This window comes from Anopheles arabiensis, chromosome 2 (genome assembly GCF_016920715.1).
Source record: "Anopheles arabiensis isolate DONGOLA chromosome 2, AaraD3, whole genome shotgun sequence".
Taxonomy (NCBI): domain Eukaryota; kingdom Metazoa; phylum Arthropoda; class Insecta; order Diptera; family Culicidae; genus Anopheles; species Anopheles arabiensis.
Genome location: NC_053517.1, coordinates 30,067,796 through 30,091,269, shown reverse-complemented (window position 1 = coordinate 30,091,269; position 23,474 = coordinate 30,067,796). Strand labels below are relative to the sequence as shown.

Genomic DNA, 23,474 nt, shown 5'->3' with positions numbered 1-23,474 from the left:
CAGGTTCGCATGTGTGTGGTGGCGCGCAGGAATTAGCAAAATGTAGTCCACCTCTCCTCCCTGCTTTCTTTCCTTACTCTTTTCTCCCTGTGTGGTGTTTTGCCGACCCTTGCCCGGGGGAAAGGAAAGCGCCATCTTAGCGCACAGAGCGGCTGTTTCGGGGTTCGGGGAAATTTATTTCACAAAATTGTTCGAGAAAAAAATGCTGCACGGTGTAAATACTTTTTACGAAGGGTTATTATGTCTTGTTTATTTGAAGTTTGGTTTTCCTCTTTTTTTATGCAAAACTCAATTTTAATTTCGTTGTTGTACATGTAACACAATATTCGCACGAGCGGTGTGTGGCTTAGGAATAAAATCTAAATGATACTGCGCTTTGCTGTTTCCTCTCTCTCTCTCACTCTCTAACGCTAATACCTAAAGAGCATGCATACCCGAAAAATACAGAATAACACATTATACAATTCTCTGCTTCCTGTTCCCACTACTCTACCCTAACCGAATGCAAATTCTAAACGCACACATGAACGAACTTTAAAAAGAGACTACGAAATTAAGAGCGCAAATAACGGGGAAAAAGAAATTACACTAAATAACATGTTTCATATCAATCAGGAACGTCCGCGTCTGTGTGTCTGTGAATGCATGTGTGTGTGTTGTTGTCTTTAAATGTCTACATAGTTGCGAGGCACCGTCGCAAAAGGGGGCGGTGGTAAAGGAGAAAAACGCGACTAACTAAACGCGTCCCGCAGGAAATAAGGTGAACTCGGCCTCTCATCATCCCGTATATTAAAATGTAAGCAACTACTACTACTATTAATCTTGATCTGGCTCAAGGTCGGGTCGGGAGCGCAGCTGCTCCTGGCACCTCTCCAACGTGCTGCGGAACTCGGAAGCGATGGCCTCGTTCTTGAACCGCACCGCCAACTGTTCCAGCTGGCCGGGCGATTCGGCATGATTCATCGCGCCCCACGCGAACGCCTTGTCCGAGTTGTTCATCGGCGCGATGGACAGATCGGCCGTGACGGCGTGGTTCAGCACGAGCTTGAAGATCTGCTCGCGGCGCAACAGCAGCCGGTAGGCGTTGCGCACTGGGTGATGTAAAATTTTCAGCTCGCCGACGCCTGTAAAAGCAAACGAACAAAAAAAAAAGCATGAAATTTCGATTCCGATTTCGCTCCAAGCAACCGCTGACTTTCTCTTTGCTGCCGCTGCATCCCCCACCCCACTTACCTCGTTCCTTCCATTCTTTCGTGGTCGCATCGAACCGGTACAGCTTGGCACGCTCGCCGAACAGCTTCGTTTCCTCCTCCTCGCCCGTGCGCACCTCTATCTCGTCCGGCAGCTGAATGACGGGCGCATAGTAGGGATCATAATTTTCATCGCCACCACCGGCGGCACCGCCACCATCCTCACCGCCTGCTCCGTCATCAGCATTGCCGTTGTTGTTCGTCTGCGAGCTGTTGGTACCGTCCGTGCTGCTGTTCAGCTTGGTCGAGGCCGACCGGGAAAAGAAATCCTCCTTCACCGTGAGCCCCACGAAGCCGCCGGCCGGTTTGGCCGTACCATCGTCCGCCTGCTTGGTCGAGCTGCTGAACGCCGGACTGTTGCTGCTGGCCAGCGTCGCGAAGCTTACACTGTCGTCCATTTTGAAAATCGATGGCGCATCGGAGTTGTTCTTCAGCGCGGTGCTGATGCTACTGTTGGCACCACCGCCGGCCGGGGATTGCTTCGCTAAGCTGCCGAACGTAAAGCCGCTGCCCCCGAACACGGACGGTTTGCCGGGATCGCCGAACGCAACACTGCCGAACAGCGTCGAAGTATTGTTGGCGGCACCACCTGCCGTGGCCGTTGGCGTGCTGGTGTTGTTGCTACTGTTCGATGCCGTCGTAGCAGCAGCGATACTTTTGGTTGCATTCGAGCCAAAAATGTTACCACCACCGAAAATGTTCGTAGTACTGCCAGCCGATCCAAACCCTGCTCCACCGCCGAAACCGCTGAACAGTTTGCCGCCCGACTCGGCCGATTTGGCCGACGGTGGGGTAGTGAGAGAGGCGGGTTGTAGCAGCGGACTACTGCCGGTGGTCGCCGTGCTTGCGCCATCTTTCTTGCTATCGGTGGTGGAGGTTACTTGGGCACCGGTACTGACCGCCGTCACCGTACTGGTTGGTGCTGGCGAAACAAACGACGTCTTCGGCGTAGTATTGAGCGACGCGGAAAAGATTGACCCACCGGTAGCTGCGGATCCGAGCGGTGTTGAACCTGCAAAATGAATAAGAATCAAATTAAGTATGCTTTTTTTCGAGCGAACGGAGCGAGCGTGTGTGAACTGAGGCTTACTTCCAAACGCAAACTTGTTGCTGCCAGCAATAGCGGCCGCGGGGTCAGTCACCGTCGTGGAGGACGGTGGTTGTTGGGCGCCACCGAAGATCGATGCTGCAAACGGCGAAGAGGATGCCTTTTGCTCCGCTGACAGGAACGAACCGGTCGTGCTGCTGGCCGTGGTTGACGACGCTGGCGCCTTGAACGCGACGCCCGCAAACATGCCGGCACCGGTGGCGGGTTCCGAGGCTGCGAACGGCTTACCAGCGACACCACCACCACCGAACAGCTGCGCTGGCGGTTGCATTGTACCGGCGGAAATCGTGCCGAACGTTACCTTCTTCGGCGAGCTGTTCGCAACGGCGGCCGGTAGTGGCTTTACGCTCCGGATATCGATCGGCAGGGGCGCATCGTCCGCTTCGACCACGGCGAGCTGCTTCCCGTCCACGGCTGGAAACACGAACGCATCCGAATCGCAGCCCCTGCAGCCGGCGCAAGGCGTAGCGGCCGGGTCGAAGAAATTGTCGGGCAGTTTCAGCTTCTGTGCCGTTTCGCGCTCGTTCAGCGAAATGTCGCTCAGCTTGGAGAAGTTCAAATCGCCCACCGGCGAGCTGGTGGACGTGATCGTGATGTCGTTCTGCGCCGGGGACGTCACCTTGGTCGACGGTGCACCATCCTCCTTTGCTTCGACCGGCGCGCTCAGCTTGCCGCTCAGCGCGTCCGTAATGGCGTCCCGGAACTCCTGCGCAATGTCGGACGATTTGAAGCGCAGGCAGAAGTTCATGATCTCAAAGTTACCCTCGGAGAAATCGTTCGCCACGAACTGCCACGATTTGTCGTCCTTTTTCGTGTAGCAGATGTCCTCGGTGAGTGCGTGATTGAGACAAATCTTAAGCACCTGTTCGCGCCGCATCACCACTCTACAAGAGAAAGCCGCAACAGTGGGTTAGAAGCTAATAAACGCGAAAGCACACACACCGCATAAACGCTTACCTTAGATTACCCGTCACTTTGTGCTTCAAAATCTTTACATCGCCAATGCCGCGCTCCTTCCACTCCGAGCTCACAAATCGATACAGCTTGGCACGGTGAGCGTACAGCACGTGCTCATCCTCTTCGCCAGTCTTCACGTCGATCTACGAAATATAATTCGAAAAAGGAACATAAGAGAAAGTAGATAGGGGCATGAACAAGCCGAACGCTTACCTTGTCCGGCAGTGGAATGACGGGTGCGAAGTAGGTATTGTTTTCCTCCTCCGTCACACTGTTGTCGCCGGCGGCTCCATCATCTTCCGGGCCATCGCCATCACCGCTCAGGGTGCGGCCGGGCGATTTCGGCTTGAAAACAAACCCAAACGTCGCTTTCTCCGGCGGTTCCAGCTTGCTAATTGCCGACGACGACGGTGTACTCGCCACAACAGCCGGTCCATCGCCAGCCGCCTTCGCCGCCGCAGGAGCGTTCGGTGTCAGCTTCGAGCCGAAAGAAAGTCCTCCGCTCGGGGTCGGTAATTCGAACTTGAAGGCGGGCTTATCGAGCGTAGTAGTAGTAGTGGTGGCGGCGGCGGCAGCCGTAATGCCAGCCGTGGCCACCGTACTCGATGCACTTTGCGGTGGTTTCATTGGGTTGCCAAAGGAAAATCCTCCACCAAAGACGGGCTGCTGCTGTTGGGCTGGCAGACTTGCCGCGCTGGTGGTGGTCGTGACAGTGCCGGTGGCCATTGCCGGACCGGTTGCGGGTGTTATGGTCGTGGACGAAGGTAAGCCAAAGGTGAATCCTCCGCCCGCTGCAAAGCTGATCTTCGGCGCTGTGTCAGTCGCCCCCTTCAGTAATCCACCCGCAGCGCCGCCAGCGGACTTCTTCGGTACCGTGTCGTCCTTCGGACTTTCGCAGCTCATGCAGTACAGCGCGTCGGCCCCGTTGGAAAGGTAGCATCCGTTGCAGGTCCACGATCCGGGCTTGGGTTTGAACTGATCGCCGAATCCGCCGCCGCCGCCACCGGTGGACGCTCCTTTTGCAACCGGGGTTGATGTAACCGGCGCAGGTTTGGCCGGTTGCTCTTGCACTGGTTTCTTCGTGTTAGCCGCCGACCCGAACGTAATCGGTGTCACCGTAACGGAGGATGAGGGCATGCCGAAGGTAAATTTGCTCGCTGCCTCCGTCGGCGGTGCTAGGTTGCCAAACAGACCACCGGACAGTGACGGTTTCTGTTCTTCCTTTTTCGATGGATCGCGCGGCCCATTGCACGCGACGCACTGGGCCGTGTCAGCCTTGTTGTTTACGTAGCATCCAGGGCAGTCCCAGCTGCCCGTCTTTGGCTTGAAGAGATCTCCGAAACCGCTGGCAGTCTTCGCGCCGCCCCCAGCAGCAGCAGCAGCGCCTGCAGTCGAACCCGGGAGGGCTTTCTGTACCGCCGCTACAAACCGATCGCGCTCGTCAGCAGTCTTAAACTGTGCCATAAAGCTGATCGGTCCCGTTACCGCGGGATAAGCGGCGTCTTGTTGAACGGTCCAGCTGGAGGCGGTTTTATCGCTAGCCTTGATCTGCACCTCCTTGCTCAGGACGTGATTTAGATAGACGGTTGTGTTTGCGACGTTGCGCATCAGCAATCGCACGGCCGACTGCGATGTAAGCAGCCGCAGCTGACAATTGCTAACGCCACAATCGATCCACATGCCAGCCTGCTGCTCCTTGCGCTTCAGCCCGACTACATTCGTTTCGTGGGCACAGCTGAAATCGCGCTCCTCAAAGCCAAGGGAGGCAGCGCCGGCAACAACACCGGCACCACCGAAAATGTTTCCGAACGGTGAAGACCCGGCGCTGCCACCCGGCGTTTGCGCTTTGAAGGTAAAGGACGCGAACGGACTCGGCTTAGTATCGGTGCCGCCCTGTACGGTGGACGACGTCGGAGTGCTATCCGGCCCCTTGGCGCCCGCCTTCGTACCGACCACCGCGGGCGGTGTGTAGTTCTTCGCGAACGAAAACTCTCCGAACGGTTTTGCGGTTGCCTGCGACTGAACCGGCGCTGCTGCTGCCGGTGTGCTGCTCGCGGCCGACGACTTTGGTGTGCTACTGTACGCGAAGCTGCCCATCGTGGCCGGCGGCGGGGCAGCTGAGGACTGCTGATCGCCGCTTGCCGCCCGCAGACGGGCCACCTCGTCCCGGGCCGCTACAAAGGCGGCGTAAAACTCGTTCGCCAGCGCGGCGGTACCGAACCGCGCGCAGAACGATTCCTTCCGCGGCTCCTCGTCGGCAAAGTCCATCGCGGCCCAGATGTAGCACTCCTTGCGCTTCTCCATCGGCTTGATGATCAGCTCGGGCGTGATGTAGTGATTGGCACAGATCTTGTGCACCTGCTCGCGGCGCATCACGATGCGATACTTGCTGCGGTCGGCCTTCGAGCGCAGTATCTTCAGCTCGCCCAGCCCGCGCTCCTTCCACTCGCGGTCGACCAGCCGGAGCAGCTTGGAGCGGCCGGTGAAAATTTGCTCCTCGTCCTCCTCGCCCGTTCGCACCACGATCTCGTCCGGCAGCGGTATGATCGGCTGGAAGTCGGGCCGCGGATCGTACTCCGCACTGCCCGACACGTTCTTGTCGTCATCGTCCTCCTCCTCGTCGGCCTGGTTCGCTTCGGCCGCCATCTTGGCCGGGGAAACCATGTTGGCGAAGAACGAGGGCGTCAGTGCCGCTGCGGGGGCAGTCGCCGGAGCCGGCGCGGCTGCTGCCGGTTTGCTGTTGGCCAGCCCACCGGTCGAAACGATCGAGGGCATCGGGAATTTGGTGTTGGCAGCCGGGGAAACCATTTCCAGCTTCGGTGCGTTGCTGTTACCCGTCGTGCCCTGCGCAATGCTGGCGCCAGTGTTGCTGTGCTTGATGTGCTGCGGCGGAATGGTTACGCTGTAGGTCGGCTGCACAGCCGCACCGGCGGCAAACGTGGAGCTGTTGACGCTCGGCGGAGGGGGCAGCGGGTCCGAGCTGGTGATGACCACGTTCACCGGCGCCCCGCCCTTCAACTCGACGCTGGACGTTATGTGCGCCGGCAGAATGTTGGACACGGACGGTGTCGAAGTTTGGCCCATGAACGAGTTGTTGTAGGTGCTGTTCCAGCTGCTCAGCAGTGCCGGCGTTTGAAGCGATTGCTCAATCGAAAGGTTAGCGCTGGCGGCAGTTTTCGGAGCTGGCGCCACCATCTGGGACACTGCTGTCGGGGTGGAATGCATCACCGGAGCGACCTGTGGCTCGGGCTGAGGAGCAACGGGCGGTGGTGGAACAGCTTGCTGGAAGCCCGGCATGTGATAACCGCCGCCGGCAGCAGGAGAACCGCCCGCCGCCACCAAAAGATTGTCCGGGTGATGCTGGTAGGCGGCCGAGTGCATCGGCGAAGCACCCATCGCACCCGTCATCGGATGACCGCGGGGTGTTAGCATCTGTTGCTGCTGGTGGTGTTGCTGCTGATGTTGCTGCTGCTGCTGCTGATGTTGCTGGATCTGGCCGGGCATGTAGCTCTGGTACGCATTCGCGCCGTACAGCGTGTGGTAAGGCAGAGCGGACGCTGGTTGCTGCGGTGTCCCCATGCCAACGCCACCCATGACCGGAGCGCGGGCCGCAGCTGCGGCAGCCGCGGCCGCATGCTGGTAGGCCAGCGCTGATGCGGAACTCTGCAGCTCATCCATCATGTACATATCGTTCATGGCCTGCACGGCCGCTGCCGCTGCCGCTGCGCTCACCGAGGCCGAATCGTTCACGCCCATCGGTGTGGACGTTGCCGTTGCATTGGGCGCTCCCCCCTTCGCCTCTGTCGGTTTGCGGTAGATGTTTTCCTCGATCTTTACCAGCCGATCCTGCATGTCGCCTACGTCGTTGCGAATGCCGAGCACGTCCTCCTTCACGAACGTGAGCGTTTCCATCATCTGGCGCATCAGTGCCTCCAGATCGTTCGTCTTGGAGAGACACAGCGAGGCGGCGGCTGTAGCTGCGGCGGAAGCCGCGTCCCGTTCGCTAATGCTCCGCGACAGGGCGGCAGACATACCACCACCACCACCACCACCGCTTGCCATCCCCGGGTTGGTCATGGAGGATGTGAAGGACTGGAAATGATCGCTATCGTCCGCGCTGGCACCGATCGCACCGTTGGCCGAAGTGTTCAAACTTCCGTCCAACGAATCGTTCGTGAACGAGAGGCGCTTGATCTCGCTTTGCACCACGTAGTTGAGCGGATGGTTGCGCTCGACGTACGGCAGCTCCAGATAGCGCTGGGTCTGGCGGATACATTCACGCGCCCGCTCGGAGTAAAACTTCTTCGACTTCAGCGGGGTCTTGTTCTCTTCGTCCAGCTTCTTGAAGGCCTCGGCGCGGAAGTACGCCGCAAACGGTAGCGGAATGCCACCGAAGTCCTGCGTGAACTCTTCGTACCGGCCGTGCTTGAAGTACACGCCGGCCAGGAAGGTGATGGCCGACTCCGCTAGCTTCGCCAGTTCCTGCTGGCAGTCGTACGATTTGGCAGCATACTTGAAGAACAGCCCGGAACCGTACCCAGTCGAAGCGCCTCCGTCCATCCCGCCACCGTACGACGACTCGGCGCGCATCTTCCATAGCAGCACCCCGGCACGGTAAACGGCTTCCGCGCGCGTTTCCACGTAGCGCCGCTCCTCGGCCTTGGTCAGCGTCGAGGCCGCCGCCCGCTTGGCAAGCACCTGACCGAGCTTCAGCAGCACCATCACGTCGCAGAGCGGGGCGTCGGTGCCACGGATCGCCTGTATGCCGTGCTCCAGCAGCTGCCGCTGTTCGGCCACGCTGGCCGCCGCCTCCTTGGCCGTGCTGCTCTTGATCAGGTTGTATGCTACGCTCCACCAATCGATCTTGTTGTCCTCGCACAGCAGCGGCATAAGATTGGTCGCCGGCAGGAACGCGGGCCGGCCCTGCTGCTGGCTGAGCTGGCGATTGCCGTCCAGGTTGCTCCGGGCGATGAGAATGCAGCAGTACAGGAACGAATCCATGTCGAGCTGGTTCAGCGTTTCCAGATTGCTGTTGTTCAGATTGTTGGTGGAAAAGTTCAACCGCGGGAACGCTTTGCAGTGGAAGTCGGACAGATTTTCCGTCCCAACCACGAGCCCCAGATACACCAGATATGGCAACGAGGAGGGGTACAGTGATTGGGCCAGCTCCACGTACAGCTCCAGCTGTTCGCGCTTCGGCAGCACATACTGTGGCTCACCGAACGCGACACCGTCCTTCACGAAGTAGCCGCTGGACGTTGCCTTGGACGATAGATCGCCGGAGGTGTAAAGCGCTCGCGCCACACTCTGACGCCAGCCGGGATCGGAACAGAGTTGGCGTATCTGGTGCAAGATTAAAGCACATAAATCCAATTAGAATGTAACAACTCGCAACCGCGCGGACGCAATCGTCTATCCTACCTGGTTCACCAGATCATCCGCTGTTGTCCACACCTTCGACTCGGTGACGCTCTGTATCTGGGCCAGCACGGACACGTCCGGACCGTCCTCCACACACGACACCAGCGTGCTGCCGGCCTGGCAGCACCGGAACGCCGCCTGCTTGCTCCAAAAGCCCACCAGATGGCGGGCCATCTCGCTGCTCTGCTTCAGCCACGGTTCGTCCGGATCGGGTACGCCGCACTGGTACGCCATCAGCAGCAGTGCCAGACACTTTTTGCTCGTATCTCGCACCCGCCCTCCGACTCCCCCCGCGCCCCCGGTCTGATCCTGCGCCGCCTTGAATAGTAGCGCGGCCGAGTACAGCAGCAGCTGGCCGCGGTAGTGGCGCAGGTACGCATCGGCCATCTGCTTCTGCGGTGCCGCATTGCGCCCCTTCTCCGCCACCTGCAGCAGCGTCTGGTCGAGCTTGAACAGCTTCTGGGCGATTTCCTTCAGATTGCTGCGCTTGATCGTTTCCATCGTGGAGTCCGCCAGCAGGTTCAGGTAGATCTGTCGGTCGAGCACGAGCGCCTGCAGCAGGTAGTAGTTCCAGTGCTTCTGTTTGCCCCCCTCGACCGGCGCTTCGGCGAACTTGGCGAGCATGTTGGCCACGCCGTTCGTCCACTCGCTCGACTGCATGAACGGTTCGCAAAACTTCATCTCCAGCTCGAAGCAGTACTTGAACGCTTCGTCCAGCTTTTTCTCCTCGAGCAGGTGGTCCACCAGCCGGACGCGCAGCAGCGGATCGAGCGGCCGGGCCAACACCTCCTTCAGTATGATGTCCTTCACCAGCTTGCTGTCCGCGCCGGCGTCCTTGTTCGCGACCTTCAGCTTCAGATTGAGCACCGCCTCGTGATTGATGCGCTCGGATTCGGCCAAATCGCACCAGTGCTTCGCCTTCGACAGGTGCTTGGTGAGATTGTCGTCCATCAGCAGCAGCTTGCACACGTCCGTGATCAGGCCGGTTTGCTTCGAGTCGAGCTGCAGCGACCGCTGGTAGGACGTGATCGCCCGGTCGAACTTTTTCTGCTTCTCGTAGCACTGGCCGAGCAGTTTGTGTGCCGGTGCGCTGTCCTCCTGCACCGACAGATAGCAGGACAGCCAGTGCTCCGCGCTCGCATATTCGTTTAGCTTGAAGTACTGCCGCGCGATAGCCAGTCCCCGTAGGTAGCGCTGGAGGGAAATGCGAGGCAAAAAGAAAAGGTAAAAATGTGGAACACAATACCGGCCGTAAAATTTATCGGTTCCTATGTGTGTGTGTGTGTTTTAATAAATCGATCAATTGGTCTTGGAGCGAAAAGAATGACAGCCAGCCGAAGCGAACCTTCGCTTGAACCACTGACCGACCTAACCTCAATTGTTGCGTTTCGCGGTAATGCGTCCAATAGCGATGCTATCCGCGTTCTGGCTGAGCATTGCTGCCGACCGCCACTGCGAAATGCCGCAGGTTCCGGTTGCCTCAGTCAACAATCGAAAATAATAAATAAAAAAAGAGCTACAAAGCCTACAGAAAATGATTCATAGATCTATCGTCTATCGACCAAGCAGCGCAACAATGATCTTTCGAGAAGCAAAAAAAAAAGAAGAAAAACGCACGCAAGTCACCGTCGCTCGCGCTCCCCCCCAAGAACTCTTACCTCGTTTTCCGGCAGCTTGTTGAGCGACGTTTTCACATGCCGATCAATGTCCTTTTTCGTTGAGAACATTTTGTTCAGACGATTTGGCTCTCCTGTTGTTTTCCCTTTCTATCAATAAGCAGCGAGCATCAGGGCCGTGGAGGAATTTTCACGGCGACGACACGACGCAAATTGAGACGGCGGGGTCTGTCTGGTGTGGCTGTGTGTGCGAAATGCTGCTAGCTGTAATCGATGATCTTATTTTTTCAACGTTTTTCGCGTTCACCTCCACAAAAACCACCGGCAAGATTGCTTTTGGTCGTGCTAATACGATGGTAGATTCGTTACTTCCACACTTTTCACTTAGTTTGGGAAACCAACTTCTAAGCTGAACGGAATTGCAGCTTCTTCCTTCGCGAAAATAGGCGCCGGTTGAGGTTATTGATCAAAGCTGGCCGAATGGGCAGGTTCGCTCACCGCTGGCAGCATTTGACAGCAGTTGCACATCGGGTGACAGTTAAATTTGAATTCAATTGAAGTTTGTGTGGAAATTGGGATTTATTTAAGACAAAGTAAAGGTTTGAAAGCATTCGAAGAATTGATGATGAATAATTCATTAATAGGGATCAAAAAAAGGACGAAAAACAATAAATAAATCAATAAATTCCTTTCAACCCTCAGCTTCGTTCTCCCACCTTCTACTTCTCTGTCCCATACACCTTGTTCGGGTCAGCTGCATTCGCTTGACGTTTCGCAGTGACAGGCAGTTGATAACAGTTTGACAGTTTGCTGAGGACAGATTTTTTCCAGTCCGTGTTTAATTATTTGCATTGTGGTGTTCGCCTGTTCAAATTAAGTGAATTGGGAAGGACAGCTTTTTCTCATCACTTGAGGTCTGCGATATTAAGGGTTAATTAGGGTCTCAAGTAGATAGTTAGAGAGCTTAGGAGATAACGGGAGAGTCGGGCAGGACACGCATAATGAGCGCGAGAAATGCGTAGCCTCGCGAAAGTGCGTAGGTGCGTGAGAAAGGACAGGTGCGCGAGAAGGAATAGGCGCGCGAGCGTAAGGCGAGAGAGAAGGTATAAAAAGGAGCATCCGATCGGATAAGCTCTCTTTCTTAATACTCCGGTATACCGCGACAATACTGTTCTCCTGCGCACGATTAACATAATAAAGTGAATATAATTGTAGAAACTTACAAATTGGTGACCCCGACGTGATCTGAAGTGTGTCGTGAAAAGTGTCGTGATTAGTGCAACAAGTGCTAAGTGCATGGCCAATGGATAGAGGAAACAACAACCGTCGTCGCTAACGCACATCACGGTCCCACCTTTTCAGCTGTTCACGTCCCTGTTATCATCGTGCTGCAGCGCCGGACTGGAGTATAACGCACACGGACACATACACTGCGTGTCGGAACATTAAGGAGAGTGCAACGCGTTACCGCGTGGACAGTGTTTTACCGCTACTACAAAACCTGTCAATCCAACGTACGGGGTGAATGCCATCGTGAAATCCGCGTTTCGGACCATGCGGTAGCCCACATTGTGAGTGTCGCAAAGGAAACCACTCACGGGTTTTTTTTTTCTCGTTTTCGGATGGGAAGAAGCCAGCCCTCCGAAAACTGACGAGTGTAACACGGGACCACGCCAGAGCAGCGATTTTCCCGTGTGAAGAACAAGGCATAGGAAGCAACGCGATCTTCTATTTGGCAAACCGCGTGATGCAGCCAACCCGATCTTCTATTTGGCAAACCACGTGACGCAGCCATCGCGATCTTCTATTTGGCAAACCACGTGAAGCAGCCATCGCGATCCTCTATTTGGCAAACCACGTGACGCAGCCATCGCGATTTTCTACGTGGCAAACCTCGTGAAGCAGCCATCGCGATCCTGTATGGTGGAAACCACATGCAGCAGCCATCTCGATCCTGTATGGTGGAAACCACGTTAACCCATCGCGCAGCAGAAATCGAGCTGTGTAAAACAACGGGAAGCAGCATAAGATGACGTGCCAATCATTCGACGGAACATCATAGTGAACGAACGGACGCAGATTTCAACGTGAACGAACGTGCGGAACATCGTGGATGACGGGTGCAGCTTTTTACGGTGCAACATCGTAGATGACGTGTGCAGTTTTTCGTCGGCGCAGCCATCGCAATAACGTGTCGAGATTTTCATCGGCGCAGCATCGTCTTTGCTGCATGAACCACAACGCCGCAGCCGCTATCGAGAACAACGAGCTGAGAACCTCGTGGTGACCTACCGGCTGCTGACGCTATACGCCACGATATCGGTGAGCTCGTTCCTTTATTTTATTTTATCTTTTCTCTTATTATAACGTATTTTCCCGCGTTCCATCATTATATTATTATCGTATATACTATTGCGTTAAATATTGACATGCATTATATTTGAATTTGCCGACCTATTTATATATATATGCATATTTATACATATTTCACAATCGTTTCGTGATACGTCGTAAACATTTCAAACAAAAATTTTTTTTTCATCATAATACGCAATTTTCATTAAACCAAAAAAAAAAAAAAAAAATCAACTCAATAGTGTAAGCATTTTAGAGAGAATTAGGTACATTTTTTTTATTAGATAGGGAATATTCTGTGAACCCAAAATGTCAAAGAACGAAAGTGATGATAAAAATGCTGGTCCCAGTGCAATTCCGGTGCGAGCCGCGGGGCCGTCATCAGTGGCGGGAACAATGGAACAAGAAAACTCTCATTTGGCCATAGAAAAAATTTCCACAAAATTGCCTTGTTTTTGGGAAGACGCTCCAAGCGCATGGTTTGTGGCAGCAGAAGCTGAGTTCGATATTTCAAACGTTACAAGGGAACGCTCGAAATATTCTCACGTTCTAAGCGTGCTCCCCGAAAAACGTCTTGCCGAAAATAATGGACATAATAACTATGCCATTACCAAACAACCCGTACTCACATTTAAAAAGTCAACTTCTAGAAAGGCTTAACGCGAGTGAAGAACAACGAATCACTCAGTTGTTGTATCACGTACAAATGGGTGATCGTAGTCCGTCTGATTTTTACAGACACATGGTTCAGCTGGCAGGTGATTCTGCAAACCTCACTTCCGAGCTTATTCGTAAGCTTTGGTTATCAAGATTGCCAAAAACAATGGAAGTAGCGCTCATTGCCATCGGAAACCGAGAAATTAATGAGCTAATTAAAATCGCAGACAGGGTGTGGGAAGCAACCCAAGCCGGAGCGGTATCATCAATCGCAGGCGTTTCTTCTAGTGAAAGCTCGGGAAGAAATCCCTCGAATGAAACTGCAATATTGCGACAGGAAATTTCTGAACTGCGTAGTATGCTAAGGAGAATTTCCTTCCAAACAGGAAATAATAGAGGAAGACAGCGAGAAAGATCTCAGAGCCAAAAACGTGCAAGAACACCATCACAGGTTCGGAAGCACCCCATGTGTTATTTTCATTTTCGGTTTGGCGAACAAGCACGACGGTGCCAAAAACCCTGCAATTTTTCGCAGCAAAAAACTAATTTGCTCAACGGCAGCGGCGGGCAACCCGAGAGCAATATTGGGCTCCTCTCGTCTTTTCATTGACGATGAAAAAACAACATTTACCTTCCTTGTAGATACAGGAGCCGACGTGTCCGTCATACCGTACAATCTTTTTGGAAAAGTCATCAAACAAGCTGAACACCAACTAGTAGCAGCTAATGGTAGCCCTATTGCTACTTACGGAACCAAGTTGCTACAGTTAAGTCTTGGACTTAGGAGAGTGTTTTCGCACTGTTTCACACTTGCTGAAGTGAATCGACCAATCATTGGGGCTGATTTTTTAGCGAAGCACGATTTGTGGGTCGACTTAAAAAGAAAGAGGTTGAGCGATCATCTTACAGGACAAGAAACGATCGCAACCATCGCTTTAGTGGATACACCTACCCCCAAAAACTGGATGATTGAATCGAGCATATTTGGTGAAATTTTTAAAAAATATCCAACTTTAGTGGATCCACCAGATTATAAAAAGCCAGTTAGGCATTCGATAGTACATAACATCGAAACCAAAGGAAGCTTACCATTTTCTAAACCACGACGTCTGGATCCGAAAAAGCACAAGATTGCTCAAGCAGAATTTCAACACATGTTGGATCTGGGAATCTGCAGAGTGTCCTCGTCGTCAGCTTCGTCACCGCTACACATGGTACCCAAACCTGATTCAGATTGGAGACCTTGCGGCGATTATAGGCGTTTAAATGCCATCACAATACCTGATCGTTATCCGATCCCGCATGTGCAGGATTTTACGATGAACTTGGATGGTTGCAAATTTTTTCTAAGTTGGATATCATTCGAGCGTACCACATCATACCTGTTGCCGAGGAAGACATCCACAAAACGGCGATAACCACGCCGTTCGGGTTATTTGAATTTCTAAGGATGCCGTTTGGCCTCAGAAATGCAAGCCAGTGTTTTCAACGACTCATGAATAATATTTTTCATGATTTAGATTTTGTGTTTGTATACATAGATGACATTCTGATAGCTAGTTCGACGCGTGAATCCCATTTAGAACACTTGCACATTGTTCTAAAACGTTTAACGGATCACGATATAAAACTTAAGCCATCAAAATGCATTCTTGGTGTGAATCAAATAGAATTCCTCAGCCACACCATTTCGGCGAAAGGGATAACACCATCGCCAGAAAAAATAATGGCCATTCGAGATTTTCCTTCACCATGTTCGGTGAAACAGCTTCAAAGAGTTTTGGGAATGGTGAATTATTATCACCGCTTCATTCCTAACATTTCAGATAAGCTAAGAGTGCTTCACCAGTTAGTAAAAGAGCACAACAAAAATAGGAAAATCAAATTCGAATGGTCTGACGCTTGTGAACAAGCACTAAATCAAATAAAGGATGAACTTTCAAACGCTACCATGCTCGTGCATCCGAAAAGTAATGCTACTTATACACTAACAACAGATGCTTCTAGTGTTGCTGTAGGGGCAGTATTACAACAAACTAGCGAAGGCATTTTGGAACCTCTTGCGTTTTTTTCTAAAACGATGACGCCCACGGAACAGAGGTATTCCACATTCGATAGAGAATTGCTCGCTATTACTCTTGGGATAAAACATTTCCGACATTTTCTAGAAGGTAGATCGTTCACGGTTTATACAGATCATAAACCATTGATCCATGCCCTAAATTCAAAAACAGAAAAATCCCCAAGACAATGCCGACAACTAGACTTTATTTCACAATTCACAACGGATATAAAGTACATTACTGGCGAGAGCAACGTTGTGGCAGATGCGTTATCTCGAATAGGAGAAACCAACGAAATCACAAACTTCACATATGAAGCAATTGCAAAGGAACAACAAAAAGACGAACAGCTAAAACAACTATTTGAAGACTCAAATAGTCAGGCAAACTCCAAATTCAAATTAAATCAATTAATATTGGATAAAAACAAACTAGTATTCGAGTCGTCGACTGGACAGAATAGGTTGTATGTTCCTCAATCTCTAAGAAAAAAAACTTTCGCCAACCTACACAACCTATCCCATCCGGGTATTCGCGCATCACGCAAGCTGTTATCCGAAAGATTTTTCTGGCCGTCAATGAACAAGGACGTGGGAAACTGGACTCGTTCGTGTGTTGGATGCCAAAAAGCTAAAATTGGTCGTCACACTCGCTCGCCTTTGGAAGCATTATCCGTTCCAAAAGGGAGATTTGAACATGTGCACATGGACATCGTTGGTCCATTGCCACCATCCGAAGGAATGAGCTACTTACTGACCATTGTTGACCGTTTTACACGTTGGCCGGAATGCTATCCGATGCCTGATATGTCGGCTAAAACGCTAGCTGAAACATTTGTAAGGAATTACATTCCAAGGTTTGGTTGTCCATCTACAATCACAACCGATAGAGGCAGACAGTTCCAGTCAAAACTGTTTGAAGAACTAACAAAGTTGTTAGGAACACATCACATTAAAACGACTGCGTATCACCCTCAATCCAATGGAATGGTTGAAAGATTCCATCGACACTTAAAAGGAGCGTTAAAAGCCTGCGAAGACAATACGCATTGGATTTCTCGATTGCCACTGATTCTGCTGGGCATTCGAGTAGCATACAGAGACGCATTAAAAGGCGCTCCAGCAGAAATGGTATATGGAGAAAGTTTGCGACTTCCTTCCGAAGTATTTTTACCCTCTGCTGCAAAATCCGTCGAGGACGTACCCGAATTTGTCCAGGATTTTAAAAAAGCGCTAAGGCACATTGACCCATGCCCACCAAAACTAAATGATACAACACCGGTTTACTTACCAAAACACCTTCAAACCTGTAAACATGTTTTCGTACGGGTAGATAAAGTGAGAACGGGTTTACAAGCACCGTATGAAGGACCTTTTGAGGTAGTTCGACGGTGCAGAAAATTTTTCACGGTTAAAATCAAAGAAAAAAATGAATCTATTTCGATTGACCGCCTCAAACCTGCTTTCGAAATGGAGGGTGTCTCCAAAACAGGCAAAACCACAAATAGCCAAAAGAATGTTCGCTTTGCGAAAAACTAAATGAAATCTCAAGTTAAGAGACAAACACTCTCACAATTCTTTTTCTATCGCGACTCCGTCACTGGTGGGGGGTTCTGTGGTGTTCGCCTGTTCAAATTAAGTGAATTGGGAAGGACAGCTTTTTCTCATCACTTGAGGTCTGCGATATTAAGGGTTAATTAGGGTCTCAAGTAGATAGTTAGAGAGCTTAGGAGATAACGGGAGAGTCGGGCAGGACACGCATAATGAGCGCGAGAAATGCGTAGCCTCGCGAAAGTGCGTAGGTGCGTGAGAAAGGACAGGTGCGCGAGAAGGAATAGGCGCGCGAGCGTAAGGCGAGAGAGAGAAGGTATAAAAAGGAGCATCCGATCGGATAAGCTCTCTTTCTTAATACTCCGGTATACCGCGACAATACTGTTCTCCTGCGCACGATTAACATAATAAAGTGAATATAATTGTAGAAACTTACAGCATTCCTCGTAACATTCACCAAAAATTGATTTGCTCAGCCAATCGATAGCCCTCCTCCTAAGTGTTGCTCAGTTTGCGTCCATCGATGCGGCTCCATATCAGTATTTAGCATTTTCCTTCCTGCCTCGCAATAGTCTGCCCTGCTGCACGCAAAGAAACCCCATCACAGCCCCATTGCAGCAAATGAGTCACAAAATGGGCAAACAAAAAAGCAACACCGCGTAAGGTCGGCCCCCCAAAGTATGGTAGGCAAAGTATTAGCAGCTACGATGAGCAACGTTTGCGCTTCCGAAAGGCACGGTTGAACGGTGGTGGTCACTGCCGTCTGCTGCTCTTATCAAAACATCATCACATCTCACTGCGTACGAACAAGTGGCAGTTCAAGGCGGTTCAACAGCAAACGCATTACAAACCTCTCTTAGTACGCAATACGATGGATGCAACGAATAAGCAATACGCACTGCGAGATAGAGCCGAATTATCAGCGTTCGTTAATCAGCCGTTTAGAAACAATAGTCGCATTAAGGTAAGGCACCGAGGAATTGCTCGAGCTGTGTTCCGATCGTTTGGCTATAAATGCTTTATCTCTCTCTCTCCCTCTCTTTGGCGTAGTTCACCTGCTTCGACTGTTCGCCGAAGTACTTCGTGTTTGGGGCCAACTCCGGAAGCCTTTATCTGTACGATCGCATCACGACCAGCTTTCTGGCCATCTTCCCTAGTCAGCTGGGCACCATCGGCAAGGTATCGATTTCCCACAACGAAAAGCAAATCGCCATCGGCAATCAGACTGGCTCAATCGGAGTCCTGCTGGAGCTGGAACCGCCACACGTGAAGGAGATCCTCAGCACGGAACTAGCCCCGTCGACCGATGGCGAGGGTCAGCCGATCGATCTGGGCGGGCCCGCATTTGTCACGAGCTTCTGCTGGACGGAGGACGACCGGGAGCTGTACTGTGGCGACTCGCGGGGTATCGTGTCGCTAATACAGTTCTCGCTATTCATGGTAAGTGCGGCACGGATGGTGCATGTTTTTTGTATCAAAAATAATACAGAACCTGTTCGTTTGCCAGGGTCGAAACATCCTGAACATCAGCCTACATCCAGTGCTGCTGCTCGAAAATCGTATAGTACAAATAGATCGCTACAAGGATCTGCTGTTGGTGTCGACGCTTTCGAAGTGTGTACTTTGCAACACGGCGAGGGAAGAATTTAAACAGGTAAGGGAAGGAATGGCACACGTCCCGCTCGGTTTAGTTTCAGCGCTTACTTCGATGCTTTCGCTATCATCCCTCTACCCCACACGCAGATCGGTAACCGACCCCGGGATGGACAGTATGGCGCATCGTTCGTTATCGCTCATCCGAATACCAACGCAAGCGCCGCCACCACCACCACGCCCTCTCCCCCGCTGATGATTGTCGATGAGGAGGATGTGCGCATATTTTGCTCGCGGCCCGGTAGCCGCCTGTGGGAAGCCGATCTCGAGGGAAACGTGATTCGGACGCATCAGTTCAAACAGGCTGCTGCGGCGGCGGCGGCGGTAGCTGCCAGCCGTCGCCGCCGCAGCCACCAGCAGCAACAGCAGCAGCTACAGTGTTTGCAAGAGTCCGAACTGGCGACGGCACCGACGGAAGCGCCCGACGGCACGCTGATGGTGGTACCGTTCCAGGTGCTGTACTCCATTCGCCGGCAGCTGCTGCTGGTGCACGATCGCTGCCAGCTGTTGATAATCGATCCGCTGCACTCAAAGATCGTGCTGCGCACGGACGAGTTCACGGACATCACGCACGTGGCCGTGGTGGACGAGTGGATCTACTTGCTCACCGGCGAGAACCGAGTGTTTCAGGTGCGCGTGGAAATCCAGGGCGACGAAGACCCATTCCCAACGCCCGGCATGGTGGACGAACCGTGTCTCGAGTCGCGGAAACAAAAGCAGGGCGTGTACATACTAGACAGTATGCTCAACAACAACAACAACAATGGAAAGCAGCTGAACGGGAAGGAAAGCCCCCTGCTGCTCTCGACGGAAGCCACCATCAAGGAGGCGCTCGTGTCGGTCGTTCGCGGCAAGTACGGGCGCAACATTAAGCAAATGTTTATGGGATACGAGCAGCAGCAGCAGCGTACGCCCAACGGTGCACCGGAGCGACCGAAAACGTTGAATCTTACCAAGATCTACGAACCGAGCCGTTCGAACGCGTTTGCCAACGGAAACGGGCACGCACTGCTCGCCGAGTTTGGCATTGAGGCGGAGGTGGAGGATTTGGAGTGCGACGACATGATGGAAGAGCTGGTACAGACCCGCACCGGACAGGCGCTGCTCGGCACCGCGATGCCGAACGGCGTCGGGACGGGGAAGCAACAGCCGGGCAAGAAGAAATTTTCCACCTCCCTGCTCGACGGATACGAAACGTCGGAGGACGATGCGACGGTCCGCAATCTGTATCTGATCTTCCGCTCGTCGATCATTAGCAATCTTAACTTTGCCGACCGGTACGCGAAGATTTTCGACGAGTACGACACGGAAACGATCGTGCGGTTGCTGCGCAAGCTGGAAACGCTGATGGAGGAGAACGAGGAACCGAACGCGCGCCTCAAGTGTATGCGCATATACTTTCACTATCTCAAGCCGGAGCTGCTGTGGGAGATCGATGCCGACTCGCGCCAGTTCATCAAGGATGGGTTCATCGTGTGCAACACGACGGACGGGGCGGATCGGGCGTGCTTGGAGCGTTTGGCGCACTGTGCCGCCTGTGGGTACTATCTGGAGGCGACGGCATCCTGCCACTACCGGGAGATCGGAACGAGCCTGCTGCAGTACTACTGGTCGCGCAAAGAGTACGACGAGTGCTTTGCGATGGTCAAGCGCGTACCGTACCTGTGGCGTACGATCACGCGCTACTACATTCAGGATCGGCGGGAAGACAAGGTGGTGCAATGCGTCTGGAATCTGGCCGATCCGGAGCTGCTGGAGCGGGCGGCTGGCGAGCTGCCGTTCGAGCTGGACCACTGGCGGCAGCTGTTCGAGCTGGCGATAGCCTATCACCAACGCCACGAAATGATCTGCCTGAGCTGTGATAAACCGACCGGCGGCCGGCCGGAGGACAATCAGCGTGACAATAGATCTGCCGCCAAGGCTCACGGTGGCGGTGACCATCGTGCGGCGGGTAGCACCGAAGCCGAATCTCAGTTTCGCCAGTGGAACTATCTGCTCGGCGTTGCGCTCGCGCACATTCGCTCGCCGACCGAGCTGCTGTGCCTGGTGCGCCGTTACGCGGACAACATTCCAAGGGGAGCGATTGCCCCCAGCTTCTACATTCGATGTTTGCTGCTGGAAGCGAAGTAGGCTAGTGCACCCACCACACTCCGCCTGTGTGTGTGTGTCTGTCTGTTGTTAGGCAGTTGCCCGGCGTAGGTAACTGTAGCTCACGCTTCGGCCAGGGCGCAAGGATGCGCCCTGTACACGTAACGCTGGCGTTATTCGTACTTGTGTATTGCCGCTTGCCATTACCACCCACCGCGGGATAGTTGCTTGCTGCCTCTACTAGACGTTTGTTCAATGTCCGCTCATCGGCTTAGCGAGGGGCACGGCCAATGCTGCTGCCGTTGTCCCGTACCAACGCAAATATATTTGTAAGCTTCACAATGTCGCGCACACCGACCAGCCACTGAGTTTGAAATGCAACCAATAACAGCAAAACTAGCAATGCCAAATAATTGTATTGGGCTAAAAGGAGCAATGAAAATGCGAGAAAATAAAAGTGTATTTTCTAGTGAAAACGGTATAACTTTTTACAACAGGGGACTAGACAGGCGGAGCCGGCACTCAATGCTTTGCATCGGTCCCGGTGGAGGGTGGGCTTGTTTCCTCCCATGGTCGGGGCCCCCGTACGTTGTCCCAGTGTTCAATGTCCAGCTCCTTGATCTTCTCGAACTCCCCTTCCAGCGTAACATCCTCCTTCTTCTTCATGTTGATTCCGTACTTTTCCGCCTCCTGTCTCGTAAGCGATCCTTTCTTTGAAAATGTGTACCTGGTGATGAAAAGAGAGCAAACCCCCATGAAAGAAACGGCCCGGACATGGCAGATAATAGTCGTAATCTCGCTTACCTTAGCTGGGCGAACTGTTGCAATCCGAAGGAACCACCGACAATCAGCAGCAGGAACGGAACACCGTAGCGAAACGATTTCCGTCTACTGTAGTATAGGAACTTTTGCTGCAAGGAATTCATACTGCGCTTATACTGCTCTTTTCCAGCGATTGGGCAATTGTTTACTGTACTGCAGTGCAGAAAGTTTTCTTGAGTGCAAAAATTAGCCGCTGCCGATATTTTGTAATCGTTTTATCTTTGACAGTTTGTAATGTCAAAACACACCTTGGCAGAACGCAGAACAGGGTTAGCGGCCACCCTGTGGACTTGGTGTTGGAGGGCGGAAAAACAAAAACCGGAAAATCATTGTGGAATGGAAGCATGAATTTGGAAAAGCCGGATAGGTTGGGCAGATTTAGCATCATTTGAATATTGCTAAAAAAAGAGCTAAAACAAGCGAACTGGTGTGGCTGATTTGCTTTAGGAATTTAGTATCGCTATTGACTCCTAGATGGCGTCTGTGTCGGCAAGGTGATTTTTCATTTTTGTCGTTGATTTTCTAATTTGTTCGTTAAAATGTTTCAATATTTATCTTGTTCATTCACTGCGATGGTGTACTGTTAAAATTGTATTAGTATGTCATTTGCTTAAAAATTTTGATCTAATGTACGTTAAAACGTTTTAAAAATCTACAAAGTGCTAGAATATGGAATTATATTGTGATTTTTAAATTCCACTTCTAATTTCTGGCAATCATTTTAATGTACCGAATCTATTTCTGATGATAAGGACTAGGCTTGGGCAATTTGATTCTTTTCAGTGAACGCGTGCGATGTAGTTCGTTCAGTATGATGAACTGAACGCGTGCGGTAGGTCAGTCGCTCAATTGGAGCTAAGTACCATTTTTTAAAATATTATGTTTAATTTTATCGAGATTTTAATGCAAGAACAAAAAGTTATTGCTTTTAAGGCTGCATTTTTAATTATAAATACCGTCAGACCGAGATACGCGGTTCATACATAACTAGGTAACTAGGTTTTTACATTAAACCATTTATTCATGCAGAAAATTTGAAAATTTCTGGTTTTTAAGAGGCTCTAAAATTTTTGGTAAAACAGTAATTTATCTTGCATTTGAGAATCCTTTGATCCAATTATACTAATTGCACACAAGAACTTAGAAAACGTAGCTCGAGAACAAACTGTATATACTTAAGTTGATTTGTAACGAAAGCTAATCTAAATGAGTAAAATCTACAAGCTTTCTTTTTTATGTTGCTGTGCGCTTAACGAGTTCTTTTTGTGCGACTGAACTAACTGAACGCGCGTGCGGCAGTGTGCGGCAAGAGTTCTTTTTGTGCGACTGAACTAACTGAACGCGCGTGCGACAGTGAGCGACAAGAGTTCTTTTTGTGCGGTAGTGTGCGACTGACCCCACTGAATACGAGTGCGGCAGTGTGCGACTGAACTAACTGAACGCGCGTGCGGCAGTGTGCGACAAGAGCTCTTTTTGTGCGGTAGTGTGCGACTGACCCCACTGAATACGCGTGCAGCAGTGGGCGACCGAACTAACAGAACGCGCGTGCGGCAGTGTGCGACAAGAGTTCTTTTTGTGCGGTAGTGTGCGACTGACCCAACTGAACACGCGTGCGGCTGTGTGCGAATGACCCATCGGCTATGAGTGTTCTTTCTCACTCAGAATGGGGTCAGTGTGCGGCAGGAGTTCTTTTTGTGCGGCTGTGTGCGATTGATCAATCTGACCACGCTAGCAATATGTGCATTCTTTCTCGCGCAAAGTGCGATCGATCTTCTTGTGTCGTTGTGTGTGACAAATTCTGCCGACCCAAAACGAATGTTTTTTTTTCGTTCTGTCTATGACACCGACAGTTATCTTGCATCTCTTTCAGAGCACATTTCAGTTAGTTCTGTATGCGTGCGGAAGACCTATCCGTTCACTTTTTCGCGTGCGGC

At 52.0% G+C, this 23,474-nt stretch overlaps 3 protein-coding genes across 3 annotated transcripts; 1 reads left to right on the top strand and 2 right to left on the bottom strand.

Moving 5' to 3' along the window:
• Positions 1–219: 219 nt before the first annotated feature.
• On the bottom strand, positions 220–10,830 carry LOC120896756 (E3 SUMO-protein ligase RanBP2). Its single transcript, XM_040301164.1, has 7 exons — positions 10,395–10,830; positions 8,737–9,930; positions 3,529–8,658; positions 3,316–3,458; positions 2,341–3,242; positions 1,234–2,262; positions 220–1,124 (listed from the first exon to the last, which is right to left on the bottom strand). The coding sequence occupies exons 1-7, from the start codon at positions 10,461–10,463 to the stop codon at positions 817–819; spliced, it is 8,775 nt and encodes a 2,924-aa protein (XP_040157098.1). The 5' UTR covers positions 10,464–10,830; the 3' UTR covers positions 220–816.
• A 6,590-nt stretch (positions 10,831–17,420) lies between these two features.
• LOC120894452 (Hermansky-Pudlak syndrome 5 protein homolog) lies at positions 17,421–21,194 on the top strand. The gene is made up of 4 exons (XM_040297045.1): positions 17,421–17,941; positions 18,028–18,417; positions 18,485–18,631; positions 18,721–21,194. Exons 1-4 carry the CDS (start codon positions 17,849–17,851, stop codon positions 20,758–20,760), a joined length of 2,670 nt encoding a protein of 889 aa, XP_040152979.1. The 5' UTR covers positions 17,421–17,848; the 3' UTR covers positions 20,761–21,194.
• Positions 21,161–21,803, bottom strand: LOC120894454 (cytochrome c oxidase assembly protein COX16 homolog, mitochondrial). Its single transcript, XM_040297048.1, has 2 exons — positions 21,523–21,803; positions 21,161–21,445 (listed from the first exon to the last, which is right to left on the bottom strand). The coding sequence occupies exons 1-2, from the start codon at positions 21,642–21,644 to the stop codon at positions 21,241–21,243; spliced, it is 327 nt and encodes a 108-aa protein (XP_040152982.1). The 5' UTR covers positions 21,645–21,803; the 3' UTR covers positions 21,161–21,240.
• Positions 21,804–23,474: the final 1,671 nt, after the last annotated feature.